General features: G+C 35.7%; 1 protein-coding gene across 2 annotated transcripts in view; it reads right to left on the reverse strand.

Moving 5' to 3' along the window:
• Nucleotides 1-14,383, reverse strand: part of DHX40 (DEAH-box helicase 40) — a 61,335-nt gene continuing 46,952 nt past the window's right edge. The window contains exons 15-18 of one of the 2 annotated variants that reach the window (XM_037809346.1): nucleotides 8,700-8,791; nucleotides 6,131-6,200; nucleotides 5,642-5,870; nucleotides 1-3,737 (exon numbers count right to left, since the gene is read on the reverse strand). In XM_037809346.1, coding sequence (XP_037665274.1) covers nucleotides 3,598-3,737; nucleotides 5,642-5,870; nucleotides 6,131-6,200; nucleotides 8,700-8,791 — 531 coding nt within the window. In that variant the 3' untranslated portion in view covers nucleotides 1-3,597. Of the gene's footprint in view, nucleotides 3,738-5,641; nucleotides 5,871-6,130; nucleotides 6,201-8,699; nucleotides 8,795-14,383 lie in introns of both variants that reach the window. The other variant, XM_037809345.1, reaches the window with a different exon arrangement.

A 14,383-nucleotide genomic window follows, 5' to 3' on the forward strand; every position in this document is an offset into this window, starting at 1 on the left:
AAAAATCTCAGACATTTTATTAAATTAAGAACTCTTTTGCAAATGAAATGACCATTTACATTAAAATGGATATGTTAAAGTAGCTTTTCTGGGTTCCAGTGTGAGTGTTAAAAAAGTGAAATTTTTAGGTCTAAATGGGGTGAACAGCCCATATATTAGCCCAGTTGCCCAATATTAGGCAAATAACAGCCCAAGCTTAAAATGGCTTTTACATTTATAAAGGTTGAAGAAAACAGTCACAATATTTCCTGACACATGAAAATTATATGAAATTCTAATTTTGGTGTCCATGAATAAAGTTTTATTGAAACAGTCACATTCATACATTTATGTATTGTCCATGGCTACTTCATGCTACAACAGCAGAGATGAAAACTGCAGCAGAGATTTTATGGACCAAAATCCTAAAATATTAACTATCTGCCCTTATCAAATTCAATCAGATAATTTTATTGTAATTTCCTGTGGACAGTTTGAACATATGGAAAAAGTGTTGAATAACTAAATATACAAAGTAGCATAACAATGAAGAACCTTTTTTGTTTATAATTAGAATATTTATGATGGATGATAACAAGGGTATATTAAGACAGGCACTTCTTTGCTGGTAGAAATGTGAATGGGTTCATCCATTCTGCAAAGCATTTTGAAATACGCATCAAGAGTCTTAAAAATCATTTTCACTACTATATAGAATTTGACCCTGAGAACATATCCAATTAGACAACTATTTTCAGGTATTTATACTGTTTTCAATATTTACTATAAGAAACAATGCTGTATTTAACATTTTAATATATTTAACATCAATCATCAATTTATGCTAAATCTAGAGGGGTCAAATTTTATGAGGAACAAAAATGGCATTTCACTGTTACTTTCATGTGCATTTTCCTAATTAATGGTAAGGTTCCCTATCATCTCTTATTTATTAGCCATTCATGTCTCTTCTTTTATGAAATGGTTGACTATGTCCCTCGCCGAGTTCTCTAACATTTATCTTTTCGTTTTTTGTTTTGTTTTGTTTAGTAATTTGCAGGCAAATCCCCACTCTTAAAAGCAAACTCTTCCACCACCTTTCCTCAAAGATTCCTTCTACTTGCTTTAATTAGATCCAGCATTCCTTTGTTAGCACTTCTCTAACAGTCCTCTTCAATGGAAATCAATTCTTATCAACAGCATTGTCCAAATTATCTCAAACCTATAAAAATGATATCATTCCCCTCCAGCAAATCCACTTATCCTAAAAAGTAATTCCAAACTCCATAGTTTGACTTCCAAAGCCTTCCGTAATCTGAGCTCAAGCAATAATTTCAGGTTAGTACTCTACTATATATATTCTATGCACCAAATAAGCTGGACTCTTTGTCATTCTTCTCAAATACTCCCTGGGGTTTCTTCTTCTCTGTGTTGATTCATGCTGTTCCTAACACCCATCTGCTTATCAGAAATAAACCTTCAAGGAAAGCTCTAACTTACAATATAATGTCAACAAATAGATATGGAAAGGAGTTGGGGAAAAAGCCACATTTTGCAACCATAAGAAAAAAAAACAACTCAGGCAAGAATCATCAATTGAGGCTAAATAGAGAGGATCATATTTTATAAGGAATGGGAAATTTACATAATCTCAAAGCAACCCCCCAAATTAATTATTAATTGTGAGAATAACTAAGCTGGAGAAACTGAGAAACATCCCAACCAACCAATCAAAACTAATATCACCAATAAGGGGCAAATACATACCATGTACCATACCTCCGGATGTGACACCCTAAGAAAGACTTTCCATCACTTATGCAATATTGCAGTCAAAAATACATGATCATGAGGAAACATAAGAGAAACTCAAATTGAGGACACTCTATAAAGTAACTGGCTAGTAATTATTCAAAATGTTAATGCTGTGAAAGACCAAAAAAAAAAGACTGAGGACCTCTTACAGATTAACAGAGATATACAATATACATGTATACATGGATCCTTCACTGGGGAAAAATGCTATAAAGGACATTATTAGGACAACTGGACAAAATGTGAATAGGCACTGACCGTAGATTTAGAATGCATACTTAATAAATGTTTACTGAATTAAAAGAATCCACACTGCCCTCTAAGGAAGTGTATTGATCTAAGGAAGTGTATCTAAGGAAGTGCACTGATAAATATACTTGAGAGGAGAAACTGATAGGAGTAAATGACTTATGTGCTGAAACAGTTCTGAAAGTGCAGAAGATAAAAAAGAACAAATTAATAACACTGGAAAGGTCAGAGAAACCATCACTACTCACCTTACTTCAAGAAAAAACACATGGGTTTGGGTCCTCATGAGATTTTTCAATAAAACCTTCAAGTTTCTAATAGTGAACAGAAAACTGTTTAGATGCCAAAGGAAATAACTGGAAAAGAGTTAGTTACCTATAAAAAAATTTAGAGTCTCAATTTTAATTAAAAAAATCTAAAAACACACATTATACTGCCTTTTGAATTTTAATGACACTAATAGCTTTATTTAACAAACACTGAGTGACTAATATGTGCAAAGCACTTTGCTAGGTGCCATGAAAGATACAAAAATGAAGAAGACATAGTTCCTGCCCACAAGGAGCATATAATCTAACCAGGGAGATAGACAAAATACACAAATAAGTAGAATAAAAAGCAGTAAACAAGAGTGGGCAAGTACGGAGTGTGGCCTGAGTATAGTACTAACTAGACTCAAGGTTCCAATTTGAAAAACTGGTGATACAGTGTTGGCCACTTTGAAAATCCCATCTCAAGATTAGCATGATCAATGTTTAAACAGACCTACTCAAGCAACTGTAAGCCAGAGAGTAGGCCAGGTGAAGGAGCTGTTTGAAAGCACTGTCACATCTACATACATGATGCTGATACAAGGCATGTAGGTACAGCTAAAAAAGGATATATATATACCATCTGTCCTTTGGTTAATGGCTATAGCTACTGTTTTAAACAATATACTTTTATATAAAAAGGAATTTGTATAATCCCAGAAAAATCAACTTAAGCATTAATATTAAGAAAGAATCCTGCCATAGGCAATTTTATTTACTGATTAAGTCCTTTCTCTAAATATCTATAAAGCTCTGTAGCAATTAAACTGTTAAACATCTAAGTATTGCTGAATAAAAACCTCTTATGTTCAGCCTTCTGAAAGAAATGATCACATACCTGATATAACACTATTCTAATAGCAACAAGAAGGCCTTAAAGAGATTTAAGGAATATAATTTTTAATGCTGTAATGCAAATGGAATACACGCTGATTAAATACAATTCAATGTCCTCTGAAAATATGTCATCAGTGTTTGATACCAGTTAAGGCCAGCAAAACTGAAGTCAGGAAATTACCACGTCTTACATTGGTTTCATATATCACTGCTTACAACTGTGGAAATCCAGTCTTTTCTTTGAAAATTCCCTTATCAGTATTGACAGGCTTTGATTTTTTTTAGCTCATAGACTAATAACAGCTGCTGACCACCTCCTCTTGGTTGTTCTGAATGGAATAACTGGCAAGGTAGAAGCACATTTCCTGGCTGTTTTTCCTTCTTCCTGAATCAGAGGGTTCACTCCTTAGCCTGTTTCCTTCAGTTTGTCACTGTGGTCTTGGGTTCTCTGCTGCTTTCTCTCAAGGAAACGAGCACGTGCATCTGATATGGATTTATCATCATTTCTTCTTTGCATTTTCTTCAGGACTTCTTTTGATATTCCATCTGAAAACATTACAAATTATTCCACTAAAATTTTTGTTTTAAGATTCTGTACTAGAAGTTAAGAGAATAAGATGCCTTATATTTCAATGTATGTAGGTAAAGTAGGTAAGGTAGGCGAGGGAGAGAGGGAGGGAGGGAGCGAAAGAAGGGAGAGAGGGAAAGAAGGGAAGGAGGGAGATTAAATTTGATCTTTCAAAAGAAAGGATAGTTAAAAAAAAAACAGCATGGAAGCCTAGAAGTCAGAAAATTTAACCCTCATTCAAACACCTACTACAGTATTATAACACTGCAACAAAACATTTGACAGCAAACTTTTTTAAAGCCTCTGCTGTGATTTCTCGGGCAAACTTCTTCACCATTCTACTTCTCAGTGATATTAATTTTAACTTGAAATTCTTACCCTCTTCTACAGGAGAACACAATTTGCTGTCATTCAGCCTCAAAAAGCTTCACTAAAAGCATTTTCTGTGTGTGAGCTGAGAGAATCAAGCTTTCTATCCTAGTTCAGCACCACAACTATTTCTGCCTCTCAACTAGAGACCTAACATTTCATGGAAAAAACTCACAGTAAAAAAGGATATTGAGGCTGTAATTCACAAAATCTTATAAACAAGATAGAAATAGTAAAGCACTACTAAGAGGCAGTATGGTATAGTGGTTAAGAATCCAGGCTCTACGTGTTGTAGTTCCAGAAAGTTCAGGAAGTGCTCAAACAACAACAAAACCCCACAATTTTGTGGGTATGTCAAAGGGACACAGGAGCCAACTGAAAAAGCTCCTAATGGACAAAGCTGGAACAATTTGAGCAGCAAAATAAAGTAGAATTGGATTATAATCCAAAATGTAAAATCAATATCCTTGAGTCCAAACTAATATACATAAGTAATTGAATAAATAAATAAACGAGGAGAAGAGACAAATTTCCCATGCAAAAGAATTCCAAATAATTTACGTATACTCATGCCTCAAAGAGGGAGCATAAGTCCCCATTCCTTAAGTACGGGCAGCACATAGTGATTTCCTTCCAAAAAGTACAGTATGGGAAGGGGGGCAGGGAAGGTAACTTTACAGTGGAGAAACCTGACAAACACTATGTCAGGTGATTGAGGTCAACATCAACAGTGATAACTCATGTTGATAATATGTATCCTTGCTATGATATGGTAAGAATGGCACTTTATCCCTGTGGTCTTCCTCTCTAAAACCCCTAACACCAGTCTAATAATGAGAAAAGCCTCAGAAAAACTTGAAGTTCAACCCAAAAAAATACCTGACCACCATCCTTCAAAACTATCAAGCAAATAAAAACAAGGAAAGTCTAAGAAACAGTCACAGTCAAGACGAGCCTAAAGAGACATGGCCACAAAATGCAATATCCCAGATGGGATCTTAAACAGAAAAAGGACATTAGGGACAAACTAATAAAATCTGAATAACGTATTATCTTTAGTTAATTAAAAAAAAAAAGAAAGAAAGAAAGAATATAGGTTCTAGAGTCAGGTTCCTTGGATTTAAATCCCAGATTCACCATTTATTACCTATGCGTTTTTCAGCAAATTATTTTATACTGCTGAGTCTATATTTCCTTATTACAAAATGTGATATGTACTTATCTCATAGGGTTGTTATGAAAATTCAATGAGCTAATGCAAGTTAAGTGATTAAAACATGGTAAATGCTCAATAAATATTGTTGTCACTATTATTAATAATGTTGGACAGATCAAGGAAAGCATGATTCATTGGATGGAAAAGTGGGAAGTCGAAATGACTAAGAGTATAGATCCATGACAACAGTATGCTTTCTCAGGAAATGGAACCAGAGTCTGAGCCCTCTAACAATATTTCTAAAATTAGAATTTATGCTCTTAGGACTTATATCACTAGAACAATTGATTCACTCACCCTTTAGCTGCTTTACATTTTCCTTATTAGTCCATTTTCTTCTTGCATCTTCTCTCACTTCACGTCGGGCCACACTACTCAGATCATGTGCATTAAATTCATGCAGCTTGGGTAACAAGTCTCTCACCCATTCATAACGAATTGGACACACAATTCTTGCGTAGACTTTGGTGGTAACTAATACTTCATGAAAAATGATCCATTCAAGTTTGGTTTCCTGTTCATGAAGCTATACAAAAGCATTCATTTAAGAACAATAACTCAATAACCTGCCCTATTCCCTATTAGACCAACTAAATAATAATAGCACAAACTTTCCTGAATTAATTCCTATGTTCTTCAAACAAGAGACATAGGCCAATCAATACAATTACAGCTCTATTTAATATAGATATATACTAAAGCACATAGTAAAAAGAGACATTTGTATATTCCTTTTTCCTACACCTTTATAAATTTCTTCCCTTTTTAAAAAAACAAAGAACTTACAGCCGAGGAAGGATGAATATGAACTGGGCTTCCACGCCCATCCATTGTGCAAAACGTTCTTCCAACAGATCTATAAACAAAAAAGTCAAATGATGATAAAGACAAGAATGGTAAAACAATGAAATAAGTAGAGCATTAAGTCCAGCAATGAACAATTATAATATATTCTACTAAAAAGCACTCTATAAGCAGAGGTTTAAATTTATTCAATTGTCACTATATCTTTTCTACCAATTAATCTTAAACCAGTAATTAAGTTAAACAGTCATTTCAGTTAAGTATAAGCATTTTTGGTCAGCAAGTAGTAATTTTAATAATAAATTAGCTGGCCTTCTCAAGATCACAGAGTCAATGCATGGTAAAACCAAGTCCCAAACATAGGCTTTCTGACTTAAATACAGTGTTCTTGATATTATTTTATACTACATCTCTTTTTAAAGGTAGAAGTGATTTTCACTATTCTAAACTCTGACAATTGGAAAAATTCATCATTCATGTTAAGTTCATGTGTTTAACTTCAAATTCTTATCTTCTTGTTTACTTCCCTACAGAAACATCATTCAAAAAAACTTGTCAAAATAATAGCCCTAGTTCAATTGTCACCACAATTGATTTCCTATAGTACTTGATACATATTCCTAATATAGCACAGATCAGAAGTCATTGTATTTATTCATTTACATGGCTTCTTCTCCACTAGACCTAAGTATAATCAAGAATGAAATGATGTCAGGACTCACGTGTTACTCCACGTTTTTATCTTCAGTATCAGTCCAGTGTTTGGCACAAAACAGGTGACCAAGACATGCTACATACTTTAAATTATAAATTCTAAATTCTAAAACAATCCCAAATTTACAGAAAAGTTGTAAGTACAGGAAGTTTTTAACCAAACCATTTGAGAGTAAGTTGCTGATATGATGCCTCATCATCCCCAAATACTTTAGTGTGCATTTCCTACAATCAAGAGCATTCTCCTACATAACCATAATTCAGCCATCAAAACCAGGGAATTAACAGTGATACATTACTAACATCTAGCCCTTAGACCCCACTGAAGTTTCATCAGATAAGCTAATAATTTCCTTTTTATAAAAGTAAAAAGATCCAGCTCAGAATCATGCACTGTCTTAACTTTTCATGTCTCTTTAGTCTCCTTTATTCTGGAACAGTTCATTAGTCTTTCCTCGACTTTCATGACTTTGACAGTGTTGAAGATTATAGGCTGTCGTTATTTTGTAGTATGTGTCCCTCAATTTGAGTTTGTCTGTTTCAGGATGATTAGATTCAAGTTATGCATTTTTTACAGGAATATCACAGAAGTGACATTGTGTTCTCATTTCATCCTATTAGGAAGCACATAATTCCGATTTATTCCATTACTAATGATGTTCACTTTTACTGCTTGATTCAGGTGGCATCTACCAGGCTTCTCCACTGAAAAGTTACTTTTTTCCCTTTGTAATTAGAAAGAATTTTGTGGAAAGCTGCTTGACTATTCAAATAATTCCATTCCTAATCAAACTTTGAATTTACTCATTCATTAATTTATATCCTTAAAGTCCCAGGATTTCGTATTTTATTCAGTGGTTATAATCATTACTATCATTATTCTGATGCTCAAAATGTCCCATATTTGATCAGGTGGAGCCTCTTCAAGCTGGCTCCTACATACTTCTGACTTGCTCTCAACATTTTTTGAAAACTTTTTTGCCTGCTATAAAAATAATATGTTCTAGGCTCATCTTATACTCCTGGCCCCATAGTCTCCAAGGAGCCCTAATTCCTTTTGGTGGCAGACCCGGGCACTAAATGCATTCATTGATACTAGTGTGTTGCTGTTCCCAGTCCCTTTCAGAGCTAGGATATATTGTCAAATATTTATAAACACACAGATACATATTACATAGACACACAGTAACACATATCTCTCTATCCATCTATCTATACTGAAAACCATAAGTTCACAATGATATCCTGAAATTCCAATCCAATATCACAAGGTTGTCCTTTTCTGCCTTTATATATTTCTAAATCCTTTTACCATTATCCTTATTAATTATCCTTAATATATTTTACTTATTTGATCAATTTCTCTATAAATAACTGATCTCCCATTACCACCAATGTCACCCATTCCCCTACAAAGCTGCCCTCTTTACCACACTCAGGCGCTAACACCCCACACAATCGGCCCCTCCTGTGTGAATGCCCTCCCAACTCTGTTCTATGCCAAGCTGCCCTTCCACAGGGATGACCTCCTCAACCTGTGTTTTCACATTCCACAAAGAGCCATCCCACTGAAAGAAAACCCTTCTTATTTGACCTGGGCACTGATACCTCATACCAGACAACATTCCTGCATAGTCACCTCCTACTGTGTTTGAGCTCCAATACTTCTCTCTGGGCTACTGCAAGTCCCACATATGAGTGACAATCCTGAAAAGGGACACTGTAATTGACGCCATTGTCATCACAGAGCTTAAATCAACCCTTTAATTTTTAATGTTAAATACTCCAAGATTGTAGTCAAATATATTTCTTTCTCTCTCAAGCTCAGATTGCTTACCTTCGAGCTACGTTTTTGAAATAGCCTGCACAAAGACATCTTCGCAGTACTTCGTGTTTAGGGCCTTCAAATGTCTCTCTTGGGAAATCACTCTGCTGTAAAAAGAATATAAATACAGCAGTAAATCTCATGAACAATCTGAATTAATCTTTTGCTTTGAAAAATCCACATTGCTAAACACTTCTGCTTCTGTCCAATACGGAGTAAGAAGGTTCAGAATTACCCTAATACCAGAAGCAACAAAAAACAGACAAATATTTGAAATAATATTTCCAAAACACTACATCAGGCAGAGATCCCTAAAAGAAGGGAAATAAATGAAGCATGCCTCACAACTGCTCTGGCTTACTGCTCTGAGATAGATTCCGGGTCAAGGCACAAGCAAGAAAAACCGAAGTGGAAAAGGGAGTTCTCCTTGAATTAAGGAGACAGAGCAGAGCTGCGAGTCAGGAAGACCAAGGTGACTAGAGTTCGCAGGACAGAGTTTATGAGAGAAGAAAACTGCACAGAGAAAGAACTCCAGAGATCTGCAGAGAATCCCCCTCAAGTGTTCAGCTGAGTACCAATTAGCACACACATATGAGGAAACTACCCACAGCCAAGAAAAGAATCTAAGTGATAAGAAGTGCCAGTGCCTCGTGTTCACCCAAGGCTAGAAATAGTGCCTGTTCCAACCAGCCAGACTAGAACACCTCATGATTCACATGGCTATTGGTAAGGTATTGAAAAGATCCTTGCCTCAGTAGTGGGGAATAACCAGCCTTAGACTGAACATTGCCCTGATTCTGCCTAACATATCTTAAAAGCAAGACTTGAAAGAATTTAACTGTTTCCAAGTAACTTAACTGCTTTCTAGAACAAACCTCAAGAATATCCACAAAAATACAAAAATATCCAACACCCAACAAGGTAAAATTCACAATGTCTGGCATGCAATAAAAAATTACCAAGCATGTAAAGAAATAGGAAAATACAACACATAACAAAGAGAGAAATCAATAAATCAAAACCATCCCAGAACTGACACAGATGTTACAGTTACAATTAGCAGAAAAAGATATATATATATATATAAACTTTTATAACTGGATTACATATGTTGCAAAAGTTAAGTAGAGACACCATATATATATATATATATATTTTTTTTTTTTTTTGAAGACCAAAATCCAGCATCTACAGATGAAAAACCACATTGTCTGAAATGAGAAATATACTGGATAGGATTAATGACAGATTAGAAACTGCAGAAGAAAAGTTTAATGAACTTGCAAACAGAGCAATTAGCAAACTTTAAAAATGAAACACAAGAGAGAAAATAGAATTTTGTAATATGGAAAGCATCAGCAAGTTATGGGACAATTTTAGGAGGTCTAATAAATGTGTAATTGGAGCCAAAAAGGAGTACAATGCTGGAGGTTGTGGGGGGTGAGAATAGAAAAATACTTGACACAAATGACTGAAATGTTTCCAAAGCTGATGAAAACTATAAATCCACAGATTCAAGAAGCTCAGCAAACTGCAAACAAAACAAACATGAAAAAAAATTATGTCAGGGCACATCATCATAATCAAATTGTTCAAAACCAATGATAAAGAAAAAAAATCTTAAAAGGCAGCAAGAAGGAGAGGAAATAAACATGTTACAAAATAGAGAAACAAAGAAAGGATGACAGCAGATTTCTTGAAAGAAATAATGCAAGCTAGAATACACAGCAACATCCTTAACAGAAAGAAAAAAACTGTCAACCTATAATTCTATGCTTAGTGAAAATATCTTTCATAAACATAAGTAAAATAACGATTTCATCACCAATGGACTAGCATTACAAGAAATGTTCAAAAAGACCAGACATTTAGCTGAAAGAAAAATGATTGCAGGTGAAATTGTGGATCTGCATAAAACAATGAAGAAAACTGGAAACAGGAATTACATGAGTAAATACATAGGATTTAATTATTTTAATCTTTTTAAAAGTTTAACTTCACAAATCAAAAGGCAAAGGTTATCAGACTAGATAAAAAGCAAGACTCAACTACTTGCTGTGTAGCAAAAACTGCTCATCAAATACAAAGACACAAACATTACAAGTAAAACTCCTGCGTAAGCTTCCTGTAAACCTAAAACTCCTCTGAAAAATGAAGTCTAAAAAAAAAAAAAAAAAAAGTAACAGGACAGAAAAAGATATTCCATGTTGATACTAATCAAAAGAAAAGTGGAGAGGCTATAATTATTATCAAGGTATATTTCAAAGGAAATATTATTAGCAGGTATAAAGAACATTTCTTATTGATACATCAACAGAACGTAATCCTTAACTTGCATACACCTAATAACAGAGCTTTAAGATGCATGAGACAAAAACTCCTGCAGGGAGAAACAGACACATCCAAAATTAAGAGAATTTCAATACCCCTGTCTCAATAATTGATAAACCAAATAGATAGAAAATTAGTAAGTATATGGAAAATTTGAACAAAAAAATGGAACTATCAACCAACTGACCTTATAAATATTTATAGTACAGTTCAGCCAACAAGAGCTGAAAATACATTCTTTTCAAGTGCACTTGGAAAAAAGTAGCATATTCAAGGTCATAAAACAAGTCTCAATAAATTTTTGGGTTCAAGCTACACAAAGTATGTTCTCTGAATACTATGGAATTAAATTACAAATCAGTAACAGATCTCTGCAGAATTCTTCAATGTTTGGAAATTTAAAAATATATTTCCGAATGACCCTGTAGGTCAAGGAAGAAATCCAAGGGAAAATTACAATGTATTTTGAACTGAATAAAAGTAAAAATACAACATATCAAAATTCATGGAATACCACTAAAGCAGGACTTAGGGGGAAATTTATAATACTAAACACTTAGATAAAAAGAAAGTTCTCATTTCAAGGACCTCAATTTCCATTTAATAAAATAGAAAAAGAAGAGTAACATAAAGTAAGCAGAAGAAAATAAAAAATAAGGATCAAAGCCAAAATAACTGAGATAAAAAACAAAAAAACAGAGAAAATAAATGAAACCAAATGCTTGTTACAGAAGAGCAACACACTTGAAAACTTTCTAGCAAGACTGGTCAGGAAAAAAAAATGAAAAAAGATACAAATTACCATCAGCAGGAATGAGGTAACATCACTTCAGGTTCTACAGACATTAAAAAGACAATAAGGGATATAATGAATAACTTTATGCCAATAAATTTTAAAATTCAGATGAAACAGACATATTCCTTAAAAGATACATACTACCAAAACTTACTCATGATAACCTAAAGAGCCCTACAACTATTTAATACATTGAATGTGATATTTAAAACCTTTCCACAAAGAAAACTCCAGGCCCAGAAAGATTCACTGGTGAATTCTACCAAACACTTAAGGAATAAATAATACCAATTTTATATAAACTCTTTCAGAGAATTTAAAAGGACAGACTACTACCTGACTTATTCTATGAGGCCAGTATTATCCTGATACTAAAACCAGACAAACATTACAAGAAAAAAAATTACAGACCAATCTATCTTGTGAACATAGATGCAAAACTTGTCAACAATTTTCCTTTTAATCACTTTAAGTATACAATACAATGGTATTAATTACATTCACAAGGCTGTGCTACTATCAACACCATCCATTTCCAAAATTTACCTACAACTGCTCTTCAAAAAAAAGTCTAATGAAATTTTAGCAAATCAAATCCAACTATATATATATATAACAAATAATATACTATGACCAAGTGGGGTTTATCCCAGGAATGCAAACTTAATTTAACATTAAAAAAAAATCAAATGTCACTCACCATATCAACAAACTAAATATATATATATATATCATATGATCATCTCAATAGACAGAAAAGCCAACACCCATTCCAGATAAAAACACACAGCAAAACTGGAATAGAAGGGAATTTCCTAAACTTGATAAAGCAGATCTACATCTAACAACATACCTAAGGGTGCAACACTAAATGACTTCCCCTTTAGATCAGAAACAAGAAAGATGCTCTCACCACTTCTATTCAACATTGGATGTTCTTCTAGCCAGAGCTATAGGTAAGAAAAGGAAATAAGGCAAGATGGCAGACTGGTGAGCTGTATGTTTTAGTTACTCCTCCAGGAAAGTAGGTAGAAAGCCAGGAACTGCGTGGACTGGACACCACAGAGCAATCTGACTTTGGGCATACTTCATACAACACTCATGAAAACGTGGAACTGCTGAGATCAGCGAAATCTGTAAGTTTTTGCGGCCAGGGGACCCGCGCCCCTCCCTGCCAGGCTCACTCCCGTGGGAGGAGGGGCTGTCAGCTCCTGGAAGGAGAAGAGAGAACTGCAGTGGCACCCCTTATCGGAAACTCATTCTACTGATTCAAACTCCAACCATAGATAGACTGAGACCAGACACCAGAGAATCTGAGAGCAGCCAGCCCAGCAGAGAGGAGACAGGCATAGAAAAAAAACAACACGAAAAACTCCAAAATAAAAGTGGAGGATTTTTGGAGTTCTGGTGAACATAGAAAGGGGAAGGGCCCTGAGGCGCATATGCAAATCCCAAAGAAAAGCGGATCTCTCTGCCCTGTGGACCTTTCCTTAATGGCCCTGGTTGCTTTGTCTATTAGCATTTCAATAACCCATTAGATCTCTGAGGAGGGCCCTTTTTTTTTTTTTTTTTTAAATCCTTTTTGCTTTTTCTAAAACAATTACTCTAAGAAGCTCAATACAGAAAGCTTCAAACAATTGCGATTTGGGCACGTCAAGTCAAGAGCAGAACTAAGAGAGCTCTGAGACAAAAGGCAATAATCCAGTGGCTGAGAAAATTCACTAAACAACACAACTTCCCAAGAAAAGGGGGGTGTCCGCTCACAGCCACCATCCTGGTGGACAGGAAACACTCCTGCCCATCGCCAGCCCCATAGCCCAGAGCTGCCCCAGACAACCCAGTGTGATGGAAGTGCTTCAAATAACAGGCACACACCACAAAACTGGGCGTGGACATTAGCCTTCCCTGCAACCTCAGCTGAATGTCCCAGAGCTGGGAAGGTGGAGCAGTGTGAATTAACAAAGCCCCATTCAGCCATCATTTGAGCAGACTGGGAGCCTCCCTACACAGCCCAGCAGCCCAGAACTGCCCTGGGGGGACGGCACCCACCTGTGACATAGCACAGTCATCCCTCAACAGAGGACCCGGGGTGCACGGCCTGGAAGAGGGGCCCACTTGCAAGTCTCAGGAGCCATACGCCAATACCAAAGACTTGTGCGTCAGTGGCAGAGACAAACTGTGGCAGGACTGAACTGAAGGATTAGACTATTGCAGCAGCTTTAAAACTCTAGGATCACCAGGGAGATTTGATTGTTAGAGCCACCCCCCCCCCCTCCCTGACTGCCCAGAAACACGCCGCATATACAGGGCAGGCAACACCAACTACACACGCAAGCTTGGTACACCAATTGGACCCCACAAGACTCACTCCCCCACTCACCAAAAAGGCTAAGCACGGGAGAACTGGCTTGTGGAGAACAGGTGGCTCGTGGACGCCACCTGCTGGCTAGTTAGAGAAAGTGTACTCCACGAAGCTACAGATCTGATAAATTAGAGATAGGGACTTCAATTGGTCTACAAATCCTAAAAGAACCCTATCAAGTTCAGCAAATGCCATGAGGCCAAAAAC

This window comes from Choloepus didactylus, chromosome 18, assembly GCF_015220235.1.
Source record: "Choloepus didactylus isolate mChoDid1 chromosome 18, mChoDid1.pri, whole genome shotgun sequence".
In the NCBI taxonomy this organism is placed as follows: Eukaryota; Metazoa; Chordata; class Mammalia; order Pilosa; family Megalonychidae; genus Choloepus; species Choloepus didactylus.